The sequence below is a fragment of the Girardinichthys multiradiatus genome, chromosome 6 (genome assembly GCF_021462225.1).
Source record: "Girardinichthys multiradiatus isolate DD_20200921_A chromosome 6, DD_fGirMul_XY1, whole genome shotgun sequence".
Classification (NCBI taxonomy): Eukaryota; Metazoa; Chordata; class Actinopteri; order Cyprinodontiformes; family Goodeidae; genus Girardinichthys; species Girardinichthys multiradiatus.
In genome coordinates this window covers 41,316,095-41,343,533 of record NC_061799.1, presented here as the reverse complement: position 1 = coordinate 41,343,533, position 27,439 = coordinate 41,316,095, and the positions used below count along the sequence as shown (strand labels likewise).

Here is a 27,439-nt window from a genome sequence, read left to right as displayed (position 1 = left end):
CTGCGCCTTCGGGTTGGGGAGAGGTCTCTGACTATCATTTCAGTCTACAGGCCAGGTGGTAGTGCGGAGTACCTGGCCTTCTTGGTGTCCCTGTCAGGGGTGCTGGATAGTGCCCCTCCCGGGGACTCCATTATTCTGCTGGGGGACTTCAACGCCCACGTGGGAAATGACAGTGACACCTGTAGAGGCGTGATCGGGAGGAATGGCCTCCCCGATCTGAATCTGAGCGGTGTTTTGTTATTGGACTTCTGTGCTAGTCACGGATTGTCCATAATGAACACCATGTTCAAACATAAGGGTGCCCATCAGTACACTTGTCACCAGGATACCCTAGGCAGGAGGTCAATGATCGACTTTGTTGTCGTATCATCAGACCTTCGGCCGCATGTTTTGGACACGGGTGAAGAGAGGGGCTGAGCTGTCCACTGCTCACCACCTGGTGGTGAATTGGATCCGCTGGGGGAGGAGAAAGCTGGGCAGACTTGGCAGGCCCAAGCGCATAGTGAGGGTCTGCTGGGAACGTCTGGAGGACCCCTTGGCCAAGGATGTATTCAACTCTCACCTCCGGGAGAGATTTGACCAGATTCTGAGGGATGTTGGAGACATAGAGTCCAAGTGGACCATGTTCTCCGCATCTATTGTCGATGCTCCTGCCCGTAGCTGCAGCCGTAAGGTCTGCGGTGCCTGTCGCGGCGGCAATCCCCAAACCCGGTGGTAGACACCAGCAGTAAGGGACGCTGTCAAGCTGAAGAAGGAGTCTTATCGGCTGTGGTTGGCTTGTGGGACTCCTGAGGCGGCTGACGGGTACCGTGGGCCAAGCGTGCCGCGGCCCGGGCGGTGGCAGAGGCAAAGTTGACACGCCTCTTCAACATTGCGTGGCGGACGGGGACAGTGCCTTTGGATTGGCAGACTGGGGTGGTGGTCCCCCTACATAAGAAGGGGGACCGGAGGGTGTGTTCCAACTACAGGGGGATAACACTCCTCAGCCTCCCTGGTAAGGCCTACGCCAGGGTATTGGAGAGGAGAGTCCGTCCGATAGTCGAACCTCGGCTTCAGGAGGAGCAGTGTGGTTTTCATCCCGGCCGTGGAACACTGGACCAGCTCTATACCCTCTACAGGGTATTCGAGGGTTCATGGGAGTTTGCCCAACCAGTCCACATGTGTTTTGTGGACCTGGAGAAAGCATTTGACTGTGTCCCTCATGATTCCCTGTGGGGGGTGCTCCAGGAGTATGGAATCAGGGGCCCTTTACTAGGGGCCATCCGACCCCTGTACAAGCGGAGCAGGAGTTTGGTTCGCATTGCCGGCACTATGTCGGACCTGTTCCGGTGCATGTTGGATTCTGGCAGGGCTGCCCTTTGTTCATAACTTTTATGGACAGGATTCCTAGACGCAGCCAAGGGCCGGAGGGGGTCTGGTTTGGTGACCAGACGATTTCGTCTCTTCTTTTTGCAGATGATGTGGTCCTGCTGGCCCCCTCTAGCCAAGACCTACAGCATGCACTGGGGCGGTTCGCAGCTGAGTGTGAAGCGGCTGGGATGAAGATCAGCTCCTCCAAGTCCGAGGCCATGGTTCTCGACCGGAAAAGAGTGGCTTGTCCTCTTCAGGTTGGAGGGGAATTCCTGCCTCAAGTGGAGGAGTTTACGTATCTCGGGGTCTTGTTCACGTGTGAGGGAAGAATGGAGCGGGAGATCGACAGACGGATCGGTGCGGCTGCCACAGTAATGGGGGCGCTGTGCCGGTCCGTTATGGTGAATAGAGAGCTGAGCCGAAAAGCGAAGCTCTCGATTTACCGGTCGGTCTACGTTCCTACCCTCACCTATGGCCATGAACTTTGGGTCATGACCGAAAGAACGAGATCCCGGATGCAAGCGGCTGAAATTAGCTTCCTCCGTAGGGTGGCCGGGCACTCCCTTAGAGATAGGGTGAGGAGCTCGGCCATCCGGGAGGGGCTCGGAGTAGAGCCGCTACTCCTCCACATTGAGAGGAGCCAGTTGAGGTGGCTCGGGCATCTATACCGGATGCCTCCTGGACGCCTTCCTCGGGAGGTGTTCCAGGCACGTCCCACCGGAAGGAGGCCCAGGGTACGGCCCAGGACACGCTGGAGGGACTATGTCTCTCGGCTGGCCTGGGAACACCTTGGGCTCCCCCCGGAAGAGCTGGAGGAGGTGTCTGGGGAGAGGGACGTCTGGGCGTCTCTGCTGAGTGTGCTGCCCCTGCGACCCGGTCCCGGATAAAGCGGAAGATGACAAGTACAAGTACGAGCTTCAGTAAGGAAGTTTTCCACACAGACATTGATCAGGAGGGACTACAAATGAATATGCCAACCTGTTCAAATCCGACGGTGGTGACCTCCCTGTGACCTATTCAATGAAACTCATCCCAAACGTAACACCAGTGGTTAACCCTCCAAGGTGTATTCCTGGAAAGGGACTCAATTACTCCTATGCACAACATAGGAGTAATTGAGCCACTGAATGGGTGTCCAACATGGTCGCCACACACAAAAAGGATGAGGTTCACATCTGTATAGACCAGAGAGATTTAAACTAGGGATTGATGTGACCTCACCACCCCATGCGCACTATTGAGGAAATAGCAGCTCAGATGTCAGAAGTAACTGTTTTCTCAGTTCTGGACATAAAGAGCTCCTTCTGGCAAATTAAACTGGATCATGCTTCATCTCTCCTGACCACATTTGCAATACCTTTCAGCTGATTTGAATTCCCGAAGATGCCTTTGGGCATCAACACTGCCTCTGAGGTCTTCCAAAGAGCCATGGAGCAGATCTTTGAAGGATATCCATGTGCAGTAATTGTGGACAACATCCTAGTGGGAGGAAAAGGAGCATGACGTAAATCTGAAAAAAGTACTGAAATGTGCCAGACAAGGAAATCTCAGACTGAATCCAAAAAAGTTCAAGTTCAGGCTCAAAGAGGTGAGCTATGTGGGACACATTTTTACTGATGGACTCAAAGCAGACCCAACTAAAATTGCTGCAATCAATGACATGCCATCACAAGGGGACAAGACTTCCCTCCAACAATTCCTGGGAATGATCAATTACCTGAAAACGTTCCTCCCAAATTTAAGGGAAAACGTCAGCTCCTTCACAAGGATGTGGATTGGAGCTGGACACCAGCAAGATGGTCTCAACAAACTGAACGGGTGCATCACCAGCACACTTGTGCTCCAGTATTAAGACATGCAGGAGACAGTAACTCTCACCTGTGATGCTTCCCAGCATGGTCTAGGAGCCGCCTGCCTCCAAGACAACAAACCTGTAGCATACGCATCACGAGAAGATATGCTCAGATCGAGAAAGAGTTATTGGCAGTAGTCTTTGCATGTTATAAGTTTTATGATTACATTTCTGGAAAACCAGTGATAACTAAAATAGACCACCAACCATTGGTCACAATTCAAAGCACGCCAGCTTACACAGTCCCAGCACAGCAGCACATGATTCTGAGACTACAGCAAAGGTAACCTGACTCATTTACAAGAAAAGGAAACACCTTTATGTTGCTGACACGCTTTCTCGTACACCAAAGCCAGACACACAACCTCTCAAAGAGGAGCAATGCGACTGAAGTAATGTCTCTTCCTTTTCCTTTCTGTCTAAATCCACTGGACAGCAAGACAGTAAATCTATCCTTGGTCATGATGTAGAAGTCTAAATAAGACTTGCTTACTGGATGCATGTGTGATGTAATAGAGATTTACCCTGTTAGTGAGTAAGCACTAGACTACCCTTTACTTATCCTTCCTCCATTACTATTTACACTCTTCTTCAGAGTTCTCCATCACTCCTCAGATTTATCCGAAGCTTCCTTCTGCTAGCTGACAGTTTCTTCCTAGTTGGGAACTTTTCATTTCAGATAGTGACTCCACTGTCCTCATCAAATGTCAGAGTCTGTCAGAATTGCATCAGTCTTATTGCTCAAAACCTGTAAGTTATAGTACTCCATCCTGGCCTAAAGCTATTCAACTAGTGGATGGCCGTACTGTGACACCATCGTCTTCTCGGCCAGAATGTCTGACAACAAGAACTGACCAAGCTGATCAGAACCTGAAAGAAGCTGAAACACCAGTGTTCCGATCCAAAGTGAAGCAAGTTTGACATCCAGATCTCTAAATAAATGCCTGTAGATTAGGCAAACGCATGACATTAAAGCAATTTAAAGTTTGAAGCTTAAAATGTCTTTAAAAACTAAATGAACTGGACAAATTTATTCATTCCATCTCCTGTTATGAACAGTTTATCAGACCACCATTTACAAGTGTTGCACTGTCAAATATTATAAAATAAAACCCAATCACATTTGCAAGGAGACATACAACTTCTTCACATTCATGACCTGTCACTCCTGCTCTGTTTTCTCTCCTCTCCTAACCCTCATACTCTAAATTGATTTTTTCCTACTTCTCTCTTCATCTCCTTCCTCACCATAACCACTTTTAATTTGGTATCACATTAAGATTGTGGAAGAGAGAGTTAATTACATAGCATTTTGAATTATGAATTGCACTACAGTTTTGTAACATATTGCCTCATTTCTCACTGCAGACTGAAGCCGAGATGGGAATCTGCAGGTATCGAAGGTGGGTGCAGTGTTCAGAGTGGTCTTCTATATTAGATGAATTTTATATTAACTCGATATAATCTTCTGAAAGATGTAGGCCTTTATTTCAAAATGATGTATAAATTAAAGATTGAGATTAAAAAAAGTGACATTCCTTAGCTGTAAGTTATTGCTGTCTTGGACTGCAGTCATCTCAAACTTTCACTCTTTATAATATGTAGACCTAAGAATAAAATTTTAGTTCAGTTAAATTTTACAAATAAATTCCTTAATTTTTGGATACTATTTTTGAGAACATGTCCTCATGCTTTGTTTCATTGTGTAATATTTTATTTACAGAAGACCCATAATGACACGAAGTAAGACATTACTAAAAATTACCCACTGTTTGACATTTGCATAAGCTGCTTGGAAGATAATGTTTTTGACCGAGACTGACTGACTTGACCACTAACTGTACATTCAATTTAGTGTTTCTGCTAATCAATTCACTTACAATGCATAACAATTTCAGTCACATACTATTCTTTATTCTTGTTATGAACTTACAAGTTAATGCATCCAATTGCTGCAACAAAGATGAACCAATAAAAAATAAATGTGGGTTGACTCTGAAGCAAATTTAAGCTCATATATTTCCTTTTTGCTGTGCTACAGCCTTCGTTTTAATTGCAGCTGTGCACAGTTATTCAGTTTGTCAGTCACACACACACACATTTGGGGTCATTGTTCTGCCGAAAGGTGAACCTTCACTCCAGTCTCAAATCTTAGCAGCCTCTAACAGGTTCTCATCCAGGATTGTCTTGCATTTAGCTCCAACTATCTTCCCATCAACTCTGACCAGCTTCCCCACCCCTGCTGAAGAAAAGCCTCTCGGCACCATGATGCTGCAACCACCATAGTGAGGATAGTCTTTAGATATCAGTGAGGATAGTCTTTAGATATTGATGTTAATTTCAGTTTTTGTAAGCCATGACACCACTGAGCAAAATACAACAGTTCCAGGGCATTAAAACAGAACTTTACATGGTCCTCAGTCTTTTCAGACTAAAGGCAAGATCTACAGTTCAGTAAAAGTAGCTGAGGGAGTTTTCTTTTATCAATAATACAGCAATTACTATCCATATAAATGAAGATTTTCTTCAGGGTATTATGCTGTGAGTTTCGACTTACTGTCAGCCTTAAGAAAACAGGTCATGGGACAAAATGTGGATTCACCACTTGACATCAGCATCCATCAACTACAGGTTATCCTTGGCTTACTTCACCTGGCTCTTCGATCCCAGACTCTCTTTGTCTCAACACCAAGCTAAAAGCAAGCACACTGGGAAGATGATTACAGCCATTTCCAGGCTGAAAAATAAAGCATGGACTATTGGCAAACTGACACAGAAAACGGATCAGATCCTAACTGTCTTTGTCAAATGTAATCCCATGTAAAGCAGCCAGTCTTGGATCTTGTACACCAGTCACTAGTTAAAGACTCCATCATCACTCCACCATTTTCTCCATAATATCTCAGAGAGAGAAGTTTAAATCTTAAGAAGAATTTGGCAGAAAATGTTGGTGGTTTAACAACTGTGCTTTTTTTTAAACTGTGGTTTACTTTCCACCCACAGACCAGTCTTTGTATAATTCAGGTCCAACAAATAGAGCTTGCTTTGTAGAAAGGAGCTTTTAGAGCATAAGCTAAGTATCTTCAACTTACTGATAACCTGTCCAGTAACAGTTCATGGTGGTGGAATACAATAATTTAGCAAGTAGCTTGGTTTTCCCTCCTCAATCTACACATTTGTTACAGTTTACAATGCAATTTGCACAAAATCCACAATGTAAAGAAAAAAAGCTAATTTTTAAAGTCCGTTAATAAACCAGTCAAAGTTTTGAGATAAAGCACCTCAATTTTTTACAAGATACTTCTCTAACATGTCCAGGTCCTTATAAATACGAACGCAGCCACTCATAAACATGGGTACAGATTTGCGGAAAATTTAGACTCCCCTTTTACTCTCTATACTCTTCCTGAGCCCCTTCTCCCGCCCTCCAGTCATTTACATTTATATTGAATTAGAAGCCACGGTGGAGAGCGAGTGGAGGCAGCCGAAACTGATTATAATGGGAGATTATGGGCCGACTGCACCACCATTATGTCGTGTAATTACAAAGAGGGGTGGGGTGGGGAAGGAGAGGGAGGGGCGTTGGATTCCCAGATGCCAGGATCCATTTCATTTAGGGAAATAGTGCCTCTCTGCTATCCTATCCACTTATTCTACCTGTAAATATTATACAGAGCTGAATGCCCCCTCCAGCTCCCCACTGTTACACCAGTCTTTATGGGTCACAATTTATTGGAGACAAATATCACATGAGGTGTTAAGGAGGATGTGTGGATTCTCCCCTCCATAAGATTTTTACAGCTGCAGCTCGACCCACTTTATAGCTTCATTTGATTGCATTGATCTGGTGGTGTAATGCATGTAGGATTACTGGTCATGCACTCTAGAGGGGCTCTAATGGCTTCAACATAATGTAAAGCCTGTTGGAAAAGATCATCCATTGTGCTTCTGCTTATAAACTAGGTGGCAACTTGAATGAAGTGTGTCTAGTAATTCTATGGCAGTTTGAGTAAATCCTGTATTATGGAAACAGTAAAAGGGAGGGATACATTGTTAACTTAAAGGAAATTACAGAGAGTAAAAATCAATTGTATGCCTACATTTTTAAGAGTTAAAAAGCCAGCATGTAAAACTGCCTAATTTACCCAGCTCCTATCAAATTAAATATAAATAACTCAATTTGCATGGATGTTTGGACAATATATTTCACTGCACTTTAAACTCATGAACAGAAAAATAATTGTGGGGGATCATATGAAGATTGTGCAGACAATTAAAGGTAATCCGCAAGGTATTTCCTGCAGACATTTAGCACAAACCAGAAAGCAATTGTGTAGCCAATAGTAGGCTAAAAAAAAAAAAAAAAGAGAGAAGCAAGAAAGGAAGAAATGTCTTCCGGTTTTTCTAACCTAATTTAAAGCCCTTAGAGCTGTAGAGTTAATCAAAAAGCTAAAATGCTTTAAGGTAAGGGATTTAGGTTTTTCTTAAATGTATACATCCGAGTTAGACCTTTGCAGATTAATCCCATTAGTTATAAATAATGTCGTTTACAGTCAATTTCAGAAAAAAGTTAATTGAACTTGTATTTTCCTGCATCTCACATTTGAGTTCTTTGCATTTTTTGGATATATTTCTTATCACATGATACCTAAAATAAACAAGCAAACAGAAAAAAAAAAATCATACTGCATTTAAAAACAGATAAGCCTTGAGGGCTCCCCTAAATAGGTTCTATGAAGGAGCTATGGCCATTTGTTAGCAAAACACTGACTATACTTTCCCAAAACTTCCAAGAAAAAATCATTTTCAGTTCAGGAAAATAACCTGTACGTTTGGGAAGTGAAATACATTCCGGAAAGTATCCAGTTACAAGTAGCCTCATAATAAAGCCCAAACCAGAAAAGTAACATGTTGACTCTGTGTTAACCTGCCAGTTCTGATAAGGAAACTTGCAGGTTTCCTTATTAATTTAACTAGTAAGGTCCAGGAAAATAACCTGTAAATCCCAAAAAACCTATCAAAATACAAGTCATCTCATGATACAGTCCAACTCAAAGTAACATGTAATCTGCAAGAGATTAACCTACAAGTTAGTTAAAAGTAGTTGCGACTACCAGAAAAGTACCAGGTTATGGGCCATGTCATAATACAGCCCTTTTCCCAAATGTTGGGGAACTAACCTACAAGTTCAGAGGAATCAACCTGAGAGTACCAGGCTGCAAGACAGCCCATAATATAGCATGGCCCTAGAAGTAAAGTTCAGTAAAAAAGTACCAGTAAAAGCATCATGTTGCAAGGTAAGACAACTTGAATGTTACCCTAACCTGCAAGTTTAGGGAAAGAATGGGATTGGTATATGTTGTTACCAATATTTGGGGTTAAAACCTCATACTCGTACTCGTTGTCTTCCGCTTATCCGGACCAGGTCGCGGGGGCAGCAGACTCTGAGACACCCAGACGTCCCTCTACCCAGACACCTTCTCCAGCTCCTCCAGGGGGAGCCCAAGGCGTTCCCAGGCCAGCCGAGAGACATAGTCCCTCCAGCGTGTCCTGCGCCGTACCCAGGGCCTCCTCCCGGTGGGACGTGCCTGGAACACCTCCCGAGGAAGGCGTCCAGGAGGCATCCGGTAAAGATGCCCGAGCCACCTCAACTGGCTCCTCTCGATGTGGAGGAGCAGTGGCTCTACTCCAAGCCCCTCCCGGATGGCCGGGCTCCTCACCCTATCTCTAAGGGTGTGCCCGGCCCCCCCTACGGAGGAAGCTCATTTCAGCCGTTTGTATCCGGGATCTCGTTCTTTCGGTCATGACCCAAAGTTCATGACCATAAGTAAAGGTAGGAACGTAGACCGACCAGTTAATCGAGAGCTTTGCTTTTCAGTTCAGCTCTCTGTTCACCACAACGGACCGGCACAGCGCCCCCATTACTGCGGCAACTGCACCGATCCATCCGTCGATCTCCCACTCCATTCTTCCCTCACTCGTCAACAAGACCCCAAGATACTTAAACTCCTCCACTTGAGGCAGGAACTCCCTTCCAACCTGAAGAGGACAAGCCACCATTTTCCGGTCGAGTACCATGGCCTCTGACTTGGAGGAGCTGATCCTCAACCCAGCCGCTTCACACTCTGCTGTGAACTGCCCCAGCACATGCTGTAGGTCTTGGCTAGAGGGGGCCAGCAGGATCACGTCATCTGCAAAAAGAAGATACGAAATCGTCTGGTCACCAAACCAGACCCCCTGCGGCCCATGGCTGCGTCTAGGAATCCTGTCCATAAAAGTTATGAACAGGACCAGTGACAAAGGGCAGCCCTGCCAGAAACCAACATGCACCGGAACAGGTCCGACATAGTGCCGGCAATGCGAACCAAACTCCTGCTCCGCTTGTACAGAGATCGGATGGCCCCTAGTAAAGGGCCCCTGAGTCCATACTCCTGGAGCACCCCCACAAGGCATCACAAGGGATACAGTCGAATGCTTTCTCCAGGTCCACAAAACACATGTGAATCGGTCGGGCAAACTCCCATGAACCCTCGAATACCCTGTAGAGGGTATATAGCTGGTCTAGTGTTCCATGGCCGGGACGAAAACCACACTGCTCTTCCTGAAGCCGAGGTTCGACTATCGGCCGGACTCTCCTCTCCAATACCCTGGCGTAGGCTTTACCAGGGAGGCTGAGGAATGTGATCCCCCTGTAGTTGGAACACACCCTCCGGTACCCCTTCTTATGAAGGGGGACCACCACACCAGTCTGCCAGTCCAGAGGCACTGTTCCCGACTGCCACGCAATGTTGAAAAGGCGTGCCAACCATGACAGCCCCACAACATCCAGAGACTTGAGGTACTCAGGGCGGATCTCATCCACCCCCGAAGCCCTGCCACCGCAGAGCTTTTTAACCACCTCGGTGACTACAGCCTGGGTGATGAAAGAGTCCAACCCCAAATCCCCAGCCTTTGTTTCCACCAGTGAATGCGTGATGGCAGGATTGAGGAGATCTTCGAAGTACTCCTTCTACCGCCCGATAATTTCCCCAGTTGACGTCAGCAGCCTCCCACCCCCACTGTAAACAGTGTTGGCGAAGCACTGCTTCCCCCTCCTGAGGCGGCGGACGGTTTGCCAGAATTGCTTCGAGGCCAACCGGTAGTCCTTCTCCATGGCCTCTCCGAACTCCTCCCAGGCCCGGGTTTTTGCTTCTGCCTCTGCCGCCACCCAGGCCGCGTCCCGCTTGGCCTCACGGTACCCGTCAGCCGCCTCAGGAGTCCCACAAGCCAACCACAGCCGATAGGACTCCTTCTTCAGCTTGACAGTGTCCCTTACTGCCGGTGTCCACCACCGTGTTCGGGGATTGCCGCCACAACAGGCACCGCAGACCTTATGGCCGCTGCTTCGGGCAGCATCATCGACAATGGATGTGGAGAACGTGGTCCACTCGGACTCTATGTCTCCAACATCCCCCGGAATCTGGTCAAAGCTCTCCCGGAGGTGGGAGTTGAATACATCCCTGGCCAAGGGCTCTGCCAGACGTTCCCAGGAGACCCTCACTATGCGCTTGGGCCTGCCAAGTCTCTCTGGCTTTCTCCTCCTCCAGCGGATCCAACTCACCACCAGGTGGTGATCAGTGCACAGCTCAGCCCCTCTCTTCACCCGAGTGTCCAAAACATGCGGCCAAAGGTCTAATGATACGACAACAAAGTCGATCATTGACCTCCTGCTGAGGGTGTCCTGGAGCCAAGTGCACTGATGGACACCCTTATGTTTGAACATGGTGTTAATTATGGACAATCCGTGACTAGCACAGAGGTCCAGCCATTCCTCCCGATCACACCTCTCCAGGTGTCACTGTTGTTTCCCACATGGGCGTTGAAGTCCCCCAGCAGAATAATGGAGTCCCCGGAAGGGGCACTATACAGCACCCCTGACAGGGACGCCAAGAAGGCCGGGTACTCCGCACTACCGCTCGGCCCGTAGGCCAAAACGACAGTCGAGACTTGTCCCCAACCCGAAGGGGCAGGGATGCGACCCTCTCGTCCACCGGGGTAAACCCCAACATGAGACGGCTGAGCTGGGGGGCAACAAGCAAACCCACCCCAGCCTGCCACCTCTCCCCGTGGGCCACTCCAGACTAGAAGAGAGTCCAGCCCCTCTCGAGGAGATGGGTTCCAGAGCCCACTCTGTGCGTGGAGGCGAGCCTGACTATTTCTAGTCGATATCTCTCGACCTCTCGCACCAGCTCAGGCTCCTTCCCCCCCAGCGAGGTGACATTCCATATCCCTAGAGCCAGCCTAAGCATCCGGGGATCGGGCCGCAGAGGTCTCCACCTTCGTCCACCGCCCAATCCTCTTTGCACCGGTCCCTCACGGTTCCCCCTGCAGGTGGTGGGCCCACTGGGGGATGGCCTCGCGTCTCTCGTTCGGGCTTGGCCCGGCCAGGCCCCACGAGGAGCAACCCAGCCACCCAGCGCTCGCCGACGAGTCCCGACCCCAGGCCTGGCTGCAGGGTGGGACCCCGGCTCCGCCGTACCGGGCGACTTCACGTGCCTCGATTTAATAGTAGTCATGAGGGGTTCTTGAACCGCTCTTTGTCTGACCCGTCACCTAGAGCCTGTTTGCCATGGGAGAAACTACCAGGGGCATTTAAGCCCCAGACAACATAGCCTCTAGGATCATTCGAGCACTCAAACCCCTCCACCACGTTGAGGTGGCGGTTCAAGGAGGGGGTTCCTTGAACCACCACCTTAACCTTTAACAGGTTTCAAAACATAAAAAAAAAAAAAAAACTGAACTTTGAAGAATTCCAGCTGTTACCCTAATATCAAGATAAACACAAGCATGAACACAAAAAGCAAACAAGAGAAAAGGAATACCAAAAATTACCCAAAATACAAGAAAGTGTTGCAATGCTGTCAAAAGGCAACACGTTGTTACCTTTTGACAGCTATGCACAAATGAAGAAACCAACACTTTTTCCTTTAACAGAACAGATTTAAGTATTTGAAAAATTAGCTTCTCTGTCACACAGTTCAGGTTATGATATTGTTTCCAACATTAGGCAGTTTCAGCACATCTGTTGTAGATGACAGCTCATCATTAATCTGCAGAATACTCTTACAGACTCATAAACTGTTATAATTATTCAAGACATATTGCCTCATTACCTCAAGCTTGTGTACAAACACCTCCAGCTTCAGACCCCTGACAGCTCTAGTTGTGAAGACTAAAGTATCCTGATGTGTCCCAGGCTTCCAGCAGACTGAACAACAGGAGCCTGTTTAGTGCACTGTGAGATGCAAGCTTGATCAGGAAATTGTTTTATCTCCATTTTACAAACATTGTTTACTCTGTTGTTTAAAAAATTAAGTCATTGACTCACCTGTAATATACAGTCTTGTCCACAGTTTTTACTTTTTACCATCTGGCCAACATGCTTCTAATCATGTTGACCTTTAGGATATAATAATTCCCATTGTTACACATTTCTTAAAGTTTTTCTGCACTCAAGAGTCACTCAAATCATTGTCCACACTGCTATTCCCCTTCTTTCTGTTCTTTTGTGTAATGGCAGTGCATAATTCTTCAGGTGCTGCACAGGTTCTGTTGTCCTAATTGGCTTTATTGGCTGCACCTTTGAAGGTGTGAACAGACTGGGGGAGATTGCAGAGTGAATTTCACTGCTGCTGCAGTTCGTTCTGCCAGTCTAATGCTTATCTCACATGGCTGCAAGTTCATTAAAGCTGCACCTCAAACCATGTACCTAAACAGGACAGTCAAGTGTAATATTCCTTATGTTAGACGTTCCACTGATTTTCAGCAGTTCAGGAGATACTAAGGGAACTGCTGGTCATTATCTGTTCTCACTCAGTGTTAGGGTTTTTATGACTTTCACACGATACACATGGATTTCATAGAGTTATCATGGTCAGGGGGAAAGAAATATTGTTTACTGGTCATAGATGCATTTTCGAAGTGGGTTGAGATGTATCCTGCAAAACACTGTGATGCGCTCACAGTGGGGAAGAGTTTAGTGACACATTACTTCCCTACATATGGTATCCCACAAATCATAAGATCAGATAATGGGACTCATTTTGTAAATAATGTAATAGAACTGTGCTATAAAGCATTAGGGTTTCAGTTAAAAAAACATTGTTCTTACCACCCACAATCTGCTGGGCTGGTTGAACGAACAAATGGAACAATAAAAAATAGATTAAGGAAAACAATGGAAGAAACAGGGAGGCCATGGCCTGAATGTCTATCTCTGGTTAAATTATGGATGAGAATAACTCCAAATCAAACTGGTCTCACTCCATTTGAAATAGTACATGGCAGACCTTTTCCATTGCCATCAGAAATGGATGACATAGGAAAAGCACAGCAGGAAACATCATTAGCTGAATGGATGAATAAGATGTTACAAACAAAAGTACAGTTGTCCAGTAGTCTGCCAGTAAAGTCTGCTCCGATTTCACAGGAGAACCTGAGGCCTGGGGACCTGGTCCTGATTAAGACACTTCACAGAAAGGACTGGAGCACCCCCTGCTGGAGAGGGCCATACCGTGTTCTTCTGACCACACCAACAGCTCTGAAAATCGCAGAGAGACCATCCTGGATCCACAAGAGCCACTGTAAGCTAATATCACCGTTACAGGAGCCAAACCAACCGACGGGGTAACAGGGGAATGACCGGGTACAAAGGGGTTTGATCCATATGGTCTAACATCTCAAACCGGCGAAGAAAACAACTGACCTGTGCCCAATTTAGCATGGCTTTCTTTGACGTGTGGACAGGACTGATAAGCCTGAGCTTAAACCTGGTAGCAGGGCTCTTTCTCTGTTTAAGACAGGATCCACAGGATGTAACATCACATGAGAAGAGTTGGACAAGATGAACACTGGACCCAAAAAGCAGATGATTATGATGACATGTTGTAAATGAATGTATCTTCAATGCCTGAGTGTATTCATAATTGTACTTCATAAAATGACCTTATAGCAGAAAATCGAAAGAAGTTGCTGTTTAAGTGAAATGAGAAAAAGTGCAATGATGATATGAACAAGGCTTGTTTTAATTCTTTTCTTTTTTATTATTACATTTTGTTTCTTTGCTTATATTGTTTCACTCTGCCTTGATTGGTGGTTGCCTAGGGCGGATGAACCGTGTAAGTGTTTCCCACGAAATAATCTGTTTTCCGTCCTGTGGGTCTGTGCTTACACAGAGTGTTTCATTTGACATGTATTTACTCATGACCTTTTCGTGATAAAACAGGGGGGAACTGTTAGGGTTTTTATGACTTTTTATATTGTTTATCACTTGTGTCTGCTCTAAGTGCTTTCTTCCCCCACATGTCATAGACAAAGAGATAAGAGAGAAGGGTGAGTTATGCTATTATCAGCAACATCTAGGGACTGGCACCAATCCTCAATCCTTTCTCTAAAATCAAGACACATGAACCCTAACCTTTCTGACCCCACACACACACACACACACACACACCCACCTTGAATGTTGTTTGAACTGTGTGACCAAGCATGTATAAATAAAGAGGGAGGAGTGTTAATACTTTGTAGTTTTGCACTGCAGAGTGTGACCTACCCTTGCCGCAAGTATAACTGACTGTGTCGTTTCCTTACCTCTGAGTTGACTAAATAATACCTATCACTCAGGGATCACTGGATGATGTTCAAAGCAGTTAGCACATAAGAACAACATGATTTTCTCAATACCGTGATCACCCAGGAGGGAGTCTGTGCACCACAGGAGTGTAATGACAGCATTTTAGACTCCCACATATAATATGGTAGATAATTAAACTAAAGAGCAGTCAGTCGTGTTTAGGAGGGTTTCTAACTAAGTGAAGTAGTTTGTGTCTATCGAAATGGAAGTCTAGATGAGCACTGGCAGTTCTTTAGATTCTAAGGAAAAAAGCTTCAGCAGATCATGTATTATCTTTAAAAGCAGCAGGTTGACAATCTCAAATTCAAATAAATTTAAAGCAATGCAGACTCAATTACAGCCAGTTCTCATGGATCCTGCTAGTGGTGATTCTGGGATGTAAAGGCACAGTCGAGGATAAGTGGGAACCTTGAAGTAACTTTGTTGCTTTTTGTTGATGATGTAGTTCTGTTGATTTCCTCAAATCATGACCTACAGTGAACTCTGGAACTCTGCCCACTGAGTGTGTCGGTTCCCCTACAGGTTTATACATACTCCTCCAGATGACAGAAATTTGTTCTCTTTTGCAGGGTCTCAAGAAAAAATGACACCATTCTGTTCTTACTTTGGAAGTTCTTGCAGCTTGTTCTCGACACATCATCAAGGCTGAACCTTTTTCTTGTGTGGTTTCTGACTACTAAAATGTGCTTGCCAGATCAACTAAAATAAAAGAACAAATGTATCTGTTCTCTGAGAGTATGTACAGACCTCAGGTCTAATACTATGTTTCTCTGCCAGAAAAGATGAACTGCTCCTCCTTACAGGCAGCAGGTCAGTCTCTTCCTCAAGCAGAAGAGTTAAAGTATTATAGTGCCTTGTTTGAAAGTGATGGCAGGGTGAAGTGCTACATGGATAAACGCAGTGGGGTTTCATTTGCTATGAAGGCATTGCTCCTGTCTTCTACAGTGAAGAAAGAGCTAAGCATTTTGTGAATCATAACTGAAATTTCAAATGAGGTTCCTCTGTACAGGGTGATGGGGGTAAGACGAGGGAGTAGGCTGCTGGTCATTTCACTCCATTGGCATTTTGTACTTTTATATATCCATGCATTGTCTATACCAGCTTATCCTTCCAGGGTCGGTTGGGGTTGTGGTTGGGATTGAGTTGATTGCCTAAATCCGGTGGTCTTTTGGCAACAGGTGGGGTACAGCCTGGACAAGTCGCCAGTCCATCACAGGGCAACATAGAGTCACACAGGAGTAAAAACCATCAATGCACCAACTCATACCTAAGGAGAATTTAGAGAGACCTAACAGTCCATCCATCCATCCATCCATCCATCCATCCATTAATTGTCTATATCCTCTTATCCTTATCCTGGCAACACAGAGACACACACAATAAACAACCAAGCACATCCACACTTATACCTAGGAACAATTTAGAGAGAACAAGCAACCTAACAGTCATGTTTTCAATAGTAATGTCCTTCCTACAGGTTTGTTCTGGTTTTGCTTATATTGACATACTGAAAGGTTTTACACAAGGATAACCGAAATAATTACATTAAACACTTTTCAAATGGGCTGCATGGTGGCACTGTTGGTAGCACTGTTATCTTGCAGCTAGAAGGCCTAGGGTCTTTCTGCATGGAGTTTGCATGTTCTCCCTGTGCGTGCATGGGTTCTCTCTGTGCAATGTGGCTTCCTCCCATAGTCCACAACCATTTCTCACTAGTTGAATATCCCCTGCATTTTATTTCTGTCCTCCTCTTCAAGTCATACTTTCTGTTAAATTCGAATTTCACCACAGGAGTTTTGTATTTGTTTGCAAATACAACTAAACACAGCCACCTGTGATAAATATCACATTGTTTTACACCATATTATAGACACTGATACAGTTTGCCAACATAGAAAAGATAGTAGAAATGTTGAATTGATATGCATGGACTTTCACTTAAGCAATTTCCCAAGATGAGGAGAAAGAAAGAGAAAAGCTCTCACCAAACCCCTTCTAAGAGATATAAACCGGCAAAGTCAAAATATATTTCAGCGTTTATGTTCGGAGATACAGACTAAAGCAATCACAACATGCCGGGATTGTTAATCATTCACCGATTTTAGTTTTGAATGTTTTCTAAGGAGGAACATTTAACATGTTTTAATTATTAAAGATCAGTGGAGATTTTCTAATTTCTTCTGAGTTAAAACTGTTATGCCTAACTGAGTCCAGTAAGGCCAAACTCCAAAATTGCGACAGAAAATTATGCATTTATAAGACAAGTAGATTTGAGCTTGCAGCATTTAAAAAAATTGAAAAAAGAAAATTAATGATTTTGATCTTAAATTTAGATTTTTTTGTTTTGTTTGACTATTAGACCAATAAAATGCACGCCTAAAAATTAATCAAACTCTTTGTCTAATAAAATGATCAATTTCACCTTAATAAAAGCATAGTAGCATGGTAATTACAGCCAAAAAGTTTCAATATTTAAACTTTGAGAGGGCTTTGTAGACATCTCAATTCTTGAACTCATTCAGGACATATTTTACGTAATGCTGTGTTATTTTAAATGTTAGACGGTTACATTCCACCTGGTTTAAAGTGATATGTCATTAACAAGCATCTTTATCAAAGGAAGACAGGCAACAGATGTAAAGAAATTGTATAAATTGGTCAATGGCTCCACCTAGTGCTGCCTTTGCTCTACTAAATTAAAAGCATCCACAGTTCCTGCCAATTACTGCCTATAAAAACACCATTTTGATTTATTCACTAAATTCAACATGTATATATATGTATATATTTTGTTCTATTTTTCTAGGGTGTGGGCAAGACATCTTCGTGTGTTGAAGATGTTTTGTAAATAATTTGGACAGGGACAGAATTGGTTGAGAAACCTTTTCCATCCAAATTAAAGCAAAAGTTAAAATAACTTAACAAATCATGCAATAAATCACTGAGGAAAACTAACCATAAGCAAATACACGTTGCACAACAAAGAGAGAGAATTTTATTATAGTCAACTATTATTAAAAAACGATCCAACCGTATGAAGGTGTGAATATATGTGGTGACATAGCAATTACGCCATTCTGAACTATGTAGAGGTCTAAAGGTCCCACTATTGAACGTAATTACAGAACCCTAACCATTTATAAGAGGTTTAATGAAAAACTATGGCAATAAATGGAAGAGAAACAGTCAAACCAGTTGGTTTAAATAATTTTTGATTTTCAAATGTGGCGCACATTCAATTCAGTTTCAATTCAATTCAGTTTTATTTATATAGCACCAATTCACAACACATGTTGTCTCAAGGCACTTCACAAAAGTCAGGTACATACATTCCAATTAATCCTAACCATTGAACAGTGCAGTCAGATTCAGTTATTTATTCAAATTGGATAAAAAGTTTTTCTGTCTAAGGAAACCCAGCAGATTGCATCCAGTCAGTGACTTGCAGCATTCACTCCTCCTGGATGAGCATGTAGAGACAGTGGACAGTCACTGGCATTGACTTTGCAGCAATCCCTCATACTGAGCATGCATGTAGCGACAGTGGAGAGGAAAAACTCCCTTTTAACAGGAAGAAACCTCCAGCAGAACCAGGCTCAGTGTGAGCGGCCATCTGCCACGACCGACTGGGGGTTTGAGAGAACAGAGCAGAGACACAAAGAGAACAAAGAAGCACTGATCCAGGAGTACTTTCTATGGGAAGGAAAAGTAAATGTTAATGGATGTAGCTCCTTTAGTCGTTTCACCTAGAAAGAAAGAACAGATAAAGTCTGAGCCAGTTTTCAAGGTTAGAGTCTGAAAGAGAGCACATAGAGTTAGTCACAGTTAAACTCAGTCAATCACCATGTCTAGGAGAGAGAAATGGTTAAACACTAAAAGACAGGGCTAAGTGGATCATTGGTAGAGGGTGAGCATTAAGTTGTTGCCAGCAGAAGCTTGGACGATTCCCCTCTCCAGAAAGGTGTCACAGGTAGACACAGAGTCAGGCCAGGTGTAACTTCTAGGAAGAGAATAGAGAGAACAAAGTTAAAAGTTGAAATAACAGCAAATAATGCAAAATTGGAGAGTAGTGTGAGAATGTAGTGAAGAGGGTGAAAGTGGTCATTATGACATCCAGCAGCCTAAGCCTAAAGCAGCATAACTACACAGATAGTTTCAGTTCAGATTATTTAGTTAAATGGCACTTATTTACAACAATGTCGCCTCAAGGAACCCCACAAAGGGTCCCACTGATGGTCATTGTTATACTAAAAACCACAAGGATTGGGATACCTCCCTCTGTCAGACTGATTATAACCATTGGAAAAGAGAAGGGGTCATACAAGTAGCAGAAATGGAGGGTGTGTTTGCACCTCAACCATAACTGAGCCGGGCATATTCAGAGCTGGCATATTAAGATTCCCAAAACATGTTTGCTTTTGTGTGCTGGTTTTAAAATTAAGCATTCCAAAAGATTTCAAATTGATACTATTTAAAACATTTAGTTTTTTTTTAAAGATTTAAAATATTTCGCAAATTCTTTTTTCATACTTCTACGGGTATGTTAAAGTCCCAAACAAAGCTGCATAAATTGATATTTCCATTTTAAGTTCTATCTTTACCTATTTATTTCATTGTATATGCTTTTCTAATTTCTCATTTAATTATCAACCACAATTGAATATTTTAGAAAATGTGTATTTCTTTCATCGTTTAACTTTTAAACCGTCGTTTTAGAAGTACGGTTAAACCGAACCTTTTATTTTGAAAGCTGTTTTTTCACAGGAAGTAAGCACGCGCGTTTCCGGTGTGGCGACGTTTGAAGATTTTCTGTTTTGGACTTTAACCTCCTAAGTGTTATTTCTTTGTTAGGGCAGCGATGAGCGCCATCATTCCTCGGATAGAGCGGCTGTCCGCCAGAGTTGTTCGGGTTTTAGGCTGCAACCCGGGACCGATGACTCTGCAGGGAACCAACACGTACCTGGTCGGAACTGGGCAAAGGTATGCTGTTGGCTGTTAGGTCGACACGCCCTTTATCGTTGTTATATTCAGAAACAACAGCCATGGATGTCTGAGAAACACAGATTATGCCTCTTCTATGTTCACGTGAAACCATGTTAACCAAATTCAGCTCAAAATGTCGTCAGTTGACGCTATAAAATACAGAAATGTGTATAACTAATATGAAAACGAGGGCATAATGAATTGTCAATGTCTACTGCTTTGACTTGTATTCACCCCCCCTTTACTCAGATACCCCTAAATCAGATGCAGAGCAACAAAATGCCAGCAGAAAACGCAAGCTGGGAAAAGAGAGCTAATCATTGATTCAACCGAGTTGCCCATACTAACTCTGGAGGAGCTGCAGGGCCCTACTTCTCAGGCAGGATATTGACAGGGCAAGTACTAATCATGCTCCACAAATCTCGCCTTCATGAAACGGTGACAAGAAGAAAGCTGTTGTTATAAGACATTAAGTCCTGTTTGCATTTTGCCACACGTCATCTAGGGGACACAGCAAGAAAGAATAAGAAAGCGCTCAGGTCATGAGACCATAATTAACCCTAACCCCTTTTATAAGTGTGCTGTGGAAAACTAACACTGCACATCATCTTGAACACAGCATCCCCCGCAGTGAAACATAGTGGCAGCAGCATCATGGTGTGGGCATGTTTTCCTTCAGCGGGAACAAAGAAACTGGTCAGAATTGATGGGAAGTTGAATGGAGCTAAATACATAGCAATCCTGGAAGAACAGTGCCATTTCACTCTCAACACAAATTAAATATTGTTTGGAAACTTTATCCACACTGTGGAGCCCTCTGTCTGGTCAGAAGAAAAAACACCCACTTAAAGGTTTAATTCTGCGTGTTCTGTTTTTTTTTTATATGTAACGTTTTGGGGATAGTTGGTAAAATTTCAGTTATGTCATTAAAGGTTATTCTCTAAACTTAAGCTCCTTGAACTTCAAAAAAGATGCTCAATTTCCTCATTAATTTTGTTTCAGACGTGTGCTTATAGACACTGGGGAACCTGCTGTCCCTGAATACATCAGCAACCTGAAAAATGCCTTGGGACAATTTAACACCAGCATCCAGGAGATCATCGTCACTCACTGGCATCACGACCACAGTGGTGGAGTGGAGGATATCTGCAGAGACATAACCGGTTAGGCCGGTTTCTGTGGGTTCAAACAGGATCCACAGAAACATTGTGCATTCCTGCATGATTACTTACTGAAAGTGATGAAATGAATAAAAACTGTTTTTCTGTTCCTGCAGGATCTGAGATCAGGGTCAGCAAACTACCACGAGCCATCCGAGTCACAGAGATGGCTGGAAGTAAGACGTATTCTTACCTAGAAGATGGAGATGTTATCCAGACCGAAGGAGCCACCCTCAAGTCAGTTCATGTTTTGCATTGAATTAGCACATTGAGCAATTTAAACAATGAATCACAACAACTCCTGAAAGTGAAACATGTTTAAATGGGAGGTCAGTTATAGCATATCTGAGAGCCATTTTCACCTTTCAGAGTGCTTTTCACCCCAGGCCACACTGACGACCACATGGCCCTTCTGCTGGAGGAGGAGCGGGCGCTCTTTTCTGGAGACTGCATCCTGGGCGAGGGCACAGCCGTGTTTGAGGATCTCTACGACTACATGAAGTCTCTGAAGATCCTGCTGGACTCTCAGGCCGACCTCATTTACCCCGGTGAGTGAGAACACTTTTATTTCTGGCAACATGGTTCCACATAAGTACCCCAGAAGTGCCTCCAAAGTGATCTGATGAGAGCCAAGAGCACCAAGTCCTTCACTACGCTGATGGGTGGTGACAGTGTAGATAGCTGATCATAAATGACATGCAATGCATGGATTGCTTTTGTGGCAACTGCAGTTTTCCAGGCCAACTCAATGTCCAATGATTTCCACACAGAAGTCTCATTGATTTAAAACAAGAAGATTTGTTTTTTTTTCTTTTAAAAATGGCACCGCATTCCAGCGGTTGGTCTGTCATTGGTTGTCTAAATCTACGATGCTCCAGGTGACCTGACAGAAAGATACTTGAACAGAAGAGAAATCAACCTGAAAAGGGAATTATTGTACTGTAGAGAGGATCTAAAAATTGAACACCGCACTGTTAAACTGCCATGTTTTTCTGTTTTAAACCTTTAATTTGGCATATATTCCATGCAATAAACAGAAAAAAAAGCTGCAAATTAAAAAAGCTTCAATAACATGGTGGCAAAGGTGCAGACACCATTAAGCACTTTCTTTGTTGAAGCACCTGATTTAGTTTCAGTATTCAGTCTTTCAGCATGTCACATCTTAACTTTGAAATATTTGCCCACACCACCTTGTAAAAGTACTTCAAATATATCAAATTTTGAGGAAAACTTTTGAAAAGACTTCACAGATTTTCAGATTTAGTTCTGGTCACTGTCTAGGTCATTCCAAAAAAACGTTTTCTTTGTTTTTTTTTTAGGTGGAGCCAATCTTTTGTTAATTTGGATGTCTGCTCGGACTCACTGTGATGCTGAAAATGTAATCCTTCCTCAACTTCAGCTTTCTAGCAGATACCTGAAGGTTTTAGATAAGAATTGAGTGGTATATGAAACAACATTTCTTCTACCATGACAAAAACCACCAAGCTTTACTGTGGGGTATGCTGTTCTTTTTACAAAACTTAGTTTTGGGCCAACCACCTGTTTTGAAATTGTGACTCAAAAGTTTAACTTTGATTTTCTAAAACCAGAACGAGGTTTGGAGAGATTTAAGCCAGGACTGTATGTTTTCTTAAATTGCAACTCTACTTAGGCTAGTCATATGGAAAATGTGACTCCTTAAATATTTTAGAATTTTGAGGCAACAATACGTGGATTTTAGTAGTTTGGTATTACCAGTTTTTCAGTCTTCAAAGACCTTCTGTGATAAGTGGTTCACATTGATGCCAAAAGGTTTTTGCATTCAGATTCACATTCTTATGAACATGGTGTAACTTTAAGGTCTGAGGGAAGTTTCATTAAATCTGGCACAAACATGCACTTTTACCGAAGGACATCTTCAAAAAACTGTGAATCCAAACTCACCCAACAACATGGTGTTAACCATCGAGGCTTGGAGCCGCGTTTTTACAACAAATCTTTTGTTCGGAATGCCGAACATTTAGCTGCAAAACAAATTAACATGTCAAAAAAAATGGATGGTTTGCGTGCAACGTGAACCACCCCCACACCCTGCAGGTAACTCCTGGCCAAGGTGTGCCAGAATCATTTCTCTCGGTCCACTGGACGTACAGTTAAATTATCATGGTTTCTTTTATCTGGTAGGTAAATCTGGGAAATCCAATAGCTTGCTTGTTACAGGATGTTATGCATATTTTTATTCTAACATATAGACATTGTTAGTAAATGGAAGATGGGGATATTTGTCATCCACCCAGAATGACTAAAACATATTAAAGATTAAAGGACCTTTGCCAGTTGGCCCGATCCTTTTTTTTTGTCTCTAATCAAGATACTACTAAAAGACAGGTTAGTACACTTAAAAAAATCTTTCAGATGGTCAGGATGTGACCAAACCTTCAGAATGGCACCAAATTGCAAGATTTAATATTGTTACTAAACTTTTCTGGGGTATCGTGGCCCTGGACTCCCTTTGCATGAGCTCCGGTCCTGGTGCACTGCCTGTTTTGACATTTGCACACCAGGTATTCCAATTCCTGGCCAACAGTGTTAACAAGTTTTTGTTTTCAAGTCCAGAACACAAGCTCTGGTTCTGATTTTCACAATACAGTCTGAATTATTTGGCATTCAGCAGACTGAAAAATAAAGATGGTCTTCTTTTAAACTTCGTGCCACCTTTTAGTAGAACTACACAATATATCGAATACCGGTTGTCTGCTTTGGCCCATTATTAGGTTGGTTTTAATATTTTAGGTGCTATACAATAAATCTCTTGCCTTGAGACATGTGTTGTGAATTGGCGCTATATTAATAAAATTCAATTTCAATTCAATTCAGATTTTTTATATAGCGCCAATTTACAACACATGTCGTCTCAAGGCACTTCACAACAGTCAGGTTCATACATTTCAATTAATCCTAACCATTGAACGATGCAGTCAGATTCAGTTATTTATTCAAATTGGATAAAACGTTTTTCTATCTAAGGAAGACCAGCAGATTGCATCCAGTCAGTGACTTGCAGCATTCCCTCCTCCTGGATGAGCATGTAGAGACAGTGGACAGTCACTGGCGTTGACTTTGCAGCAATCCCTCATACTGAGCATGCATGTAGCGACAGTGGAGAGGAAAAACTCCCTTTTAACAGGAAGAAACCTCCAGCAGAACCAGAACCAGGGTCAGTGTGAGCGGCCATCTGCCACGACCGACTGGGGGTTTGAGAGAACAGAGCAGAGACACAAAGAGAACAAAGAAGCACTGATCCAGGAGTACTCTCTATGGGTAGGAAAAGTAAATGTTAATGGATGTAGCTCCCTTAGTCGTTTCACCTAGAAAGAAAGAACAGATCAACTCTGAGCCAGTTTTCAAGGTTAGAGTCTGAAAGAGAGCACATATAATTAGTTACAGTAGAAGCTCAGTCAGTAGCCATGTCTAGGAGAGAGAAAGGGTTAAACACTAAAAGACAGGGCTATGTGGATCATCGGTAGAGGGTGAGCATTAAGTTGTTGCCAGTAGAAGCTTGGACGATGCCCCTCTCCAGAAAGGTGTCACAGGTAGACACAGAGTCAGGCCAGGTGTAACTTCTAGGAAGAGAAAAGAGAGAACAAAGTTAAAAGCTGAAATAACAGCAAATAATGCAAAATTGGAGAGTAGTGTGAGAATGTAGTGAAGAGGGTGAAAGTGGTCATTATGACATCCAGCTGCCTAAGCCTAAAGCAGCATAACTACACAGATAGTTTCAGTTCAGATTATTTAGTTAAACGGCACTTATTTACAACAATGTCGTCTCAAGGAACCCCACAAAGGGTCCCACTGATGGTCATTGTTATACTAAAAACCACAAGGATTGGGATACCTCCCTCTGTCAAACTGATTATAACCATTGGAAAAGAGAAGGGGTCATACAAGTAGCAGAAATGAACTGAATTGAATCTCTGCCTGTCAATAATTATCTAACAACATATATTTATGGTTTTTGAACCTTTATCCCACATTTAATTTAGTGACCAAGATCCAGAATGCTTGGAGAGAGAGTAATGGAGAGATTATGATGACAGACAGGAAAGTATTATGGAAGACGTTGGTAATCATAATCGACATTGTCATCACAAGATTCAACAATAATAATGCCATAATGTCATGTTTTTCTAATATCATGCAGCCCTTCCAGTGTCTCTAGTGTTAGATTTGCGTTTTCACAGAACAGTATATGTGGTTCAGAACAGCATTTGCTCAGTCTTAGTATTAAAGTTTCCCAATATACTGATGGCTGAATGAATTGAATGCAGCTTTAAAAATGCTCCACAAATCAGTGGGAGATACCACAGTGTTTTTTTTTTTCTGAACAATTATCGCTTATTTTTCTCATGTTCCTGTGTTGTGATGTTCCTGTGCAGGACATGGGCCTGTGGTCCAGGATGCTGGCGCCAAGATCAAACACTACATCAGCCACCGGGACCAAAGAGAACAACAGATCCTGGGAGCTATTCAGGATGGAGCAGGAAAGCAATTTTCTTCCATGGAGCTTGTAAAGATCGTCTATAAGGTCAGGAAGAACGTTCGTTTTTTCTTTGAAGCTTTTTATTTCGAGCTGTGGAAAGCACACAGGTATGACTGTTAATGCTAAGCTCATTAGGATGGAGCACATTATCCATAAATAAAGACACACAGTCTGTTAATCAGAGGAGGCATGATTATGATCACTCTACTTGGGTGACTATACTTTTTTTATAATGTCAAAACACCACAGTTATTACACAAATGTTTAAAACAATAATGTATAAAATGATCTACTGCTCCAAGAATATTTGAACACATTGTCACAGGTATATTAGTGTTATTTCTACCGTATCTCTGTTATTTATTGTGATAAATAGACTTTGGCAAATATAATAATCACAGACTCATTTGAGGAAAAGGTTTCATATAAATGTGCATTACCTTTTTAAAAGTGACAAGTTGCCCTCCTTTAGTTTTCACTCCATGTAGTTAAAAATATTTTCAAACAGCTGAACTTGTCTGTCTTATTGGTGAAGGTTATCTGAACAAGGACGACCTACATTCAACCAAACAAAACATTATGGCTGTCCCACTTTTGGTCCTTACTCTGTTTTGTAATCCATGAAACTTGACATTTAGCCTCCATGCGGGTTTTTTTTCTCCAGGATACACCTGAATACCTGCATCAAGCAGCTAATGTCAACCTGGTTCATCACCTGAAGAAGCTAGAGAAGGATGGCAAGATCATTTTAGGTATTTTGTGACTTCTTTTACTGCAAATACTATTGCAAGAATCCATAAAACATTTGACTTTTCCTTCTAGTTTTACATACTAAGGTAAACATGTGATCCCCAGTGCAAGACTCAGAGAGCAGCAAGTGGAGAAGTAATCTATGATGCCCAGCAGTCCTGAGGTGAAATAAAATCCATACATAAAGTACAACCTGATTGATGGAAATCTTTCTGGACAACAGCTGGGAGTCTTTTTTAAACCGAAGTGACCACGTTAAATTGTTATGGTTGTGATTGAACACGCTTGTTGGTTTAAAAACACGTCAGTAGAAATGAATGCATGTTGGTTTAGACGTGTTGCTTTGGATCTTTTTGTAGGGGTAAACATCTTGTATGGATTAAGCTGCGGCTTATATCAAAGATTTTAAATGAATCCAAAGGTCAAACAAAACCTTTATTTAGCTCTCTCCTACAAATTGAGCTCTTGTGTGCTTGAATTCAACTTCCAAGCTTCTTTACAATTAGGTTCATTAAATATATTCTACAGACTTCAGTAACATTTCAAGTCAACTTTGCACCAACATCTTTTCATACCCACAGAATGTAAGAAAAACCTTTTCCTGGCTACCAGTAAATTTGTGTCTTAACTCTTTAACTGGTTATCATTTATCGCTATGTCTTCATACAGGTGCACTTTTTACAACTCTGACTGATTTTTTTCCCCTCCAACACTTGTTCTTAAAAAAACAATAAAGTCTGTAGCAGAGAAGATGGACACATGTCTAGGCTGTCACTAGGTGGCAGCATCTGCCAAATAACCTGGTCTGTCAATTATTTCAAATGTAAAAACAATACAGTAATATAATATGAAAAAGATTTAAAATATTCTATTTTTCTTCTTGATATTGTAAATAATAAATTAAATTCATCTTGGAATTAATACTGTGTGTCTTAATGCATTTGTAATAGTGATTTTATTTATTGCTATAAAAAAAATCTTTATATTGAAAATATGACATTAGGAATTTAAAAAGTTGAAAATAATTTTAACTAAATCATTGTGATAAACCACTGTTCAGTTTTCCCTTATTAGTTCTCTTGTGTGACCTCTTGAACTTTGGCCAACCCCCCTCAGCTGTGGATCTCATCTGTTTCTATATTGACTCATAGCGC

General features: G+C 42.8%; 1 protein-coding gene across 2 annotated transcripts; it reads left to right on the top strand.

Annotated features, from left to right (window-relative positions):
* Window positions 1-19,637: 19,637 nt before the first annotated feature.
* Window positions 19,638-27,206, top strand: lactb2 (lactamase, beta 2). 2 transcript variants are annotated; one of them, XR_007038589.1, is made up of 8 exons: window positions 19,638-19,853; window positions 20,859-21,019; window positions 21,133-21,253; window positions 21,386-21,564; window positions 22,336-22,394; window positions 25,432-25,580; window positions 26,200-26,287; window positions 26,391-26,477. XR_007038589.1 is itself a non-coding variant. In XM_047367306.1 (7 exons), exons 1-7 carry the CDS (start codon window positions 19,732-19,734, stop codon window positions 26,429-26,431), a joined length of 861 nt encoding a protein of 286 aa, XP_047223262.1. In that variant the 5' UTR covers window positions 19,639-19,731; the 3' UTR covers window positions 26,432-27,206. The 2 variants fall into 2 exon arrangements, 1 of the variants encoding a protein (XP_047223262.1); XM_047367306.1 differs by lacking the exon at window positions 22,336-22,394 and having other exon boundaries at window positions 19,639-19,853; window positions 26,391-27,206.
* Window positions 27,207-27,439: the final 233 nt, after the last annotated feature.

Excerpts from the sequence above, each read along its gene's own strand:
- lactb2 (XM_047367306.1), top strand. The coding sequence starts at position 19,732 with ATGAGCGCCATCATTCCTCGGATAGAGCGGCTGTCCGCCAGAGTTGTT. Across the intron at positions 21,254-21,385 it reads ACCGAAGGAGCCACCCTCAA|AGTGCTTTTCACCCCAGGCC; the intron begins GTCAGTTCATGT and ends TTCACCTTTCAG. Across the intron at positions 25,581-26,199 it reads TTGTAAAGATCGTCTATAAG|GATACACCTGAATACCTGCA; the intron begins GTCAGGAAGAAC and ends TTTTTTCTCCAG.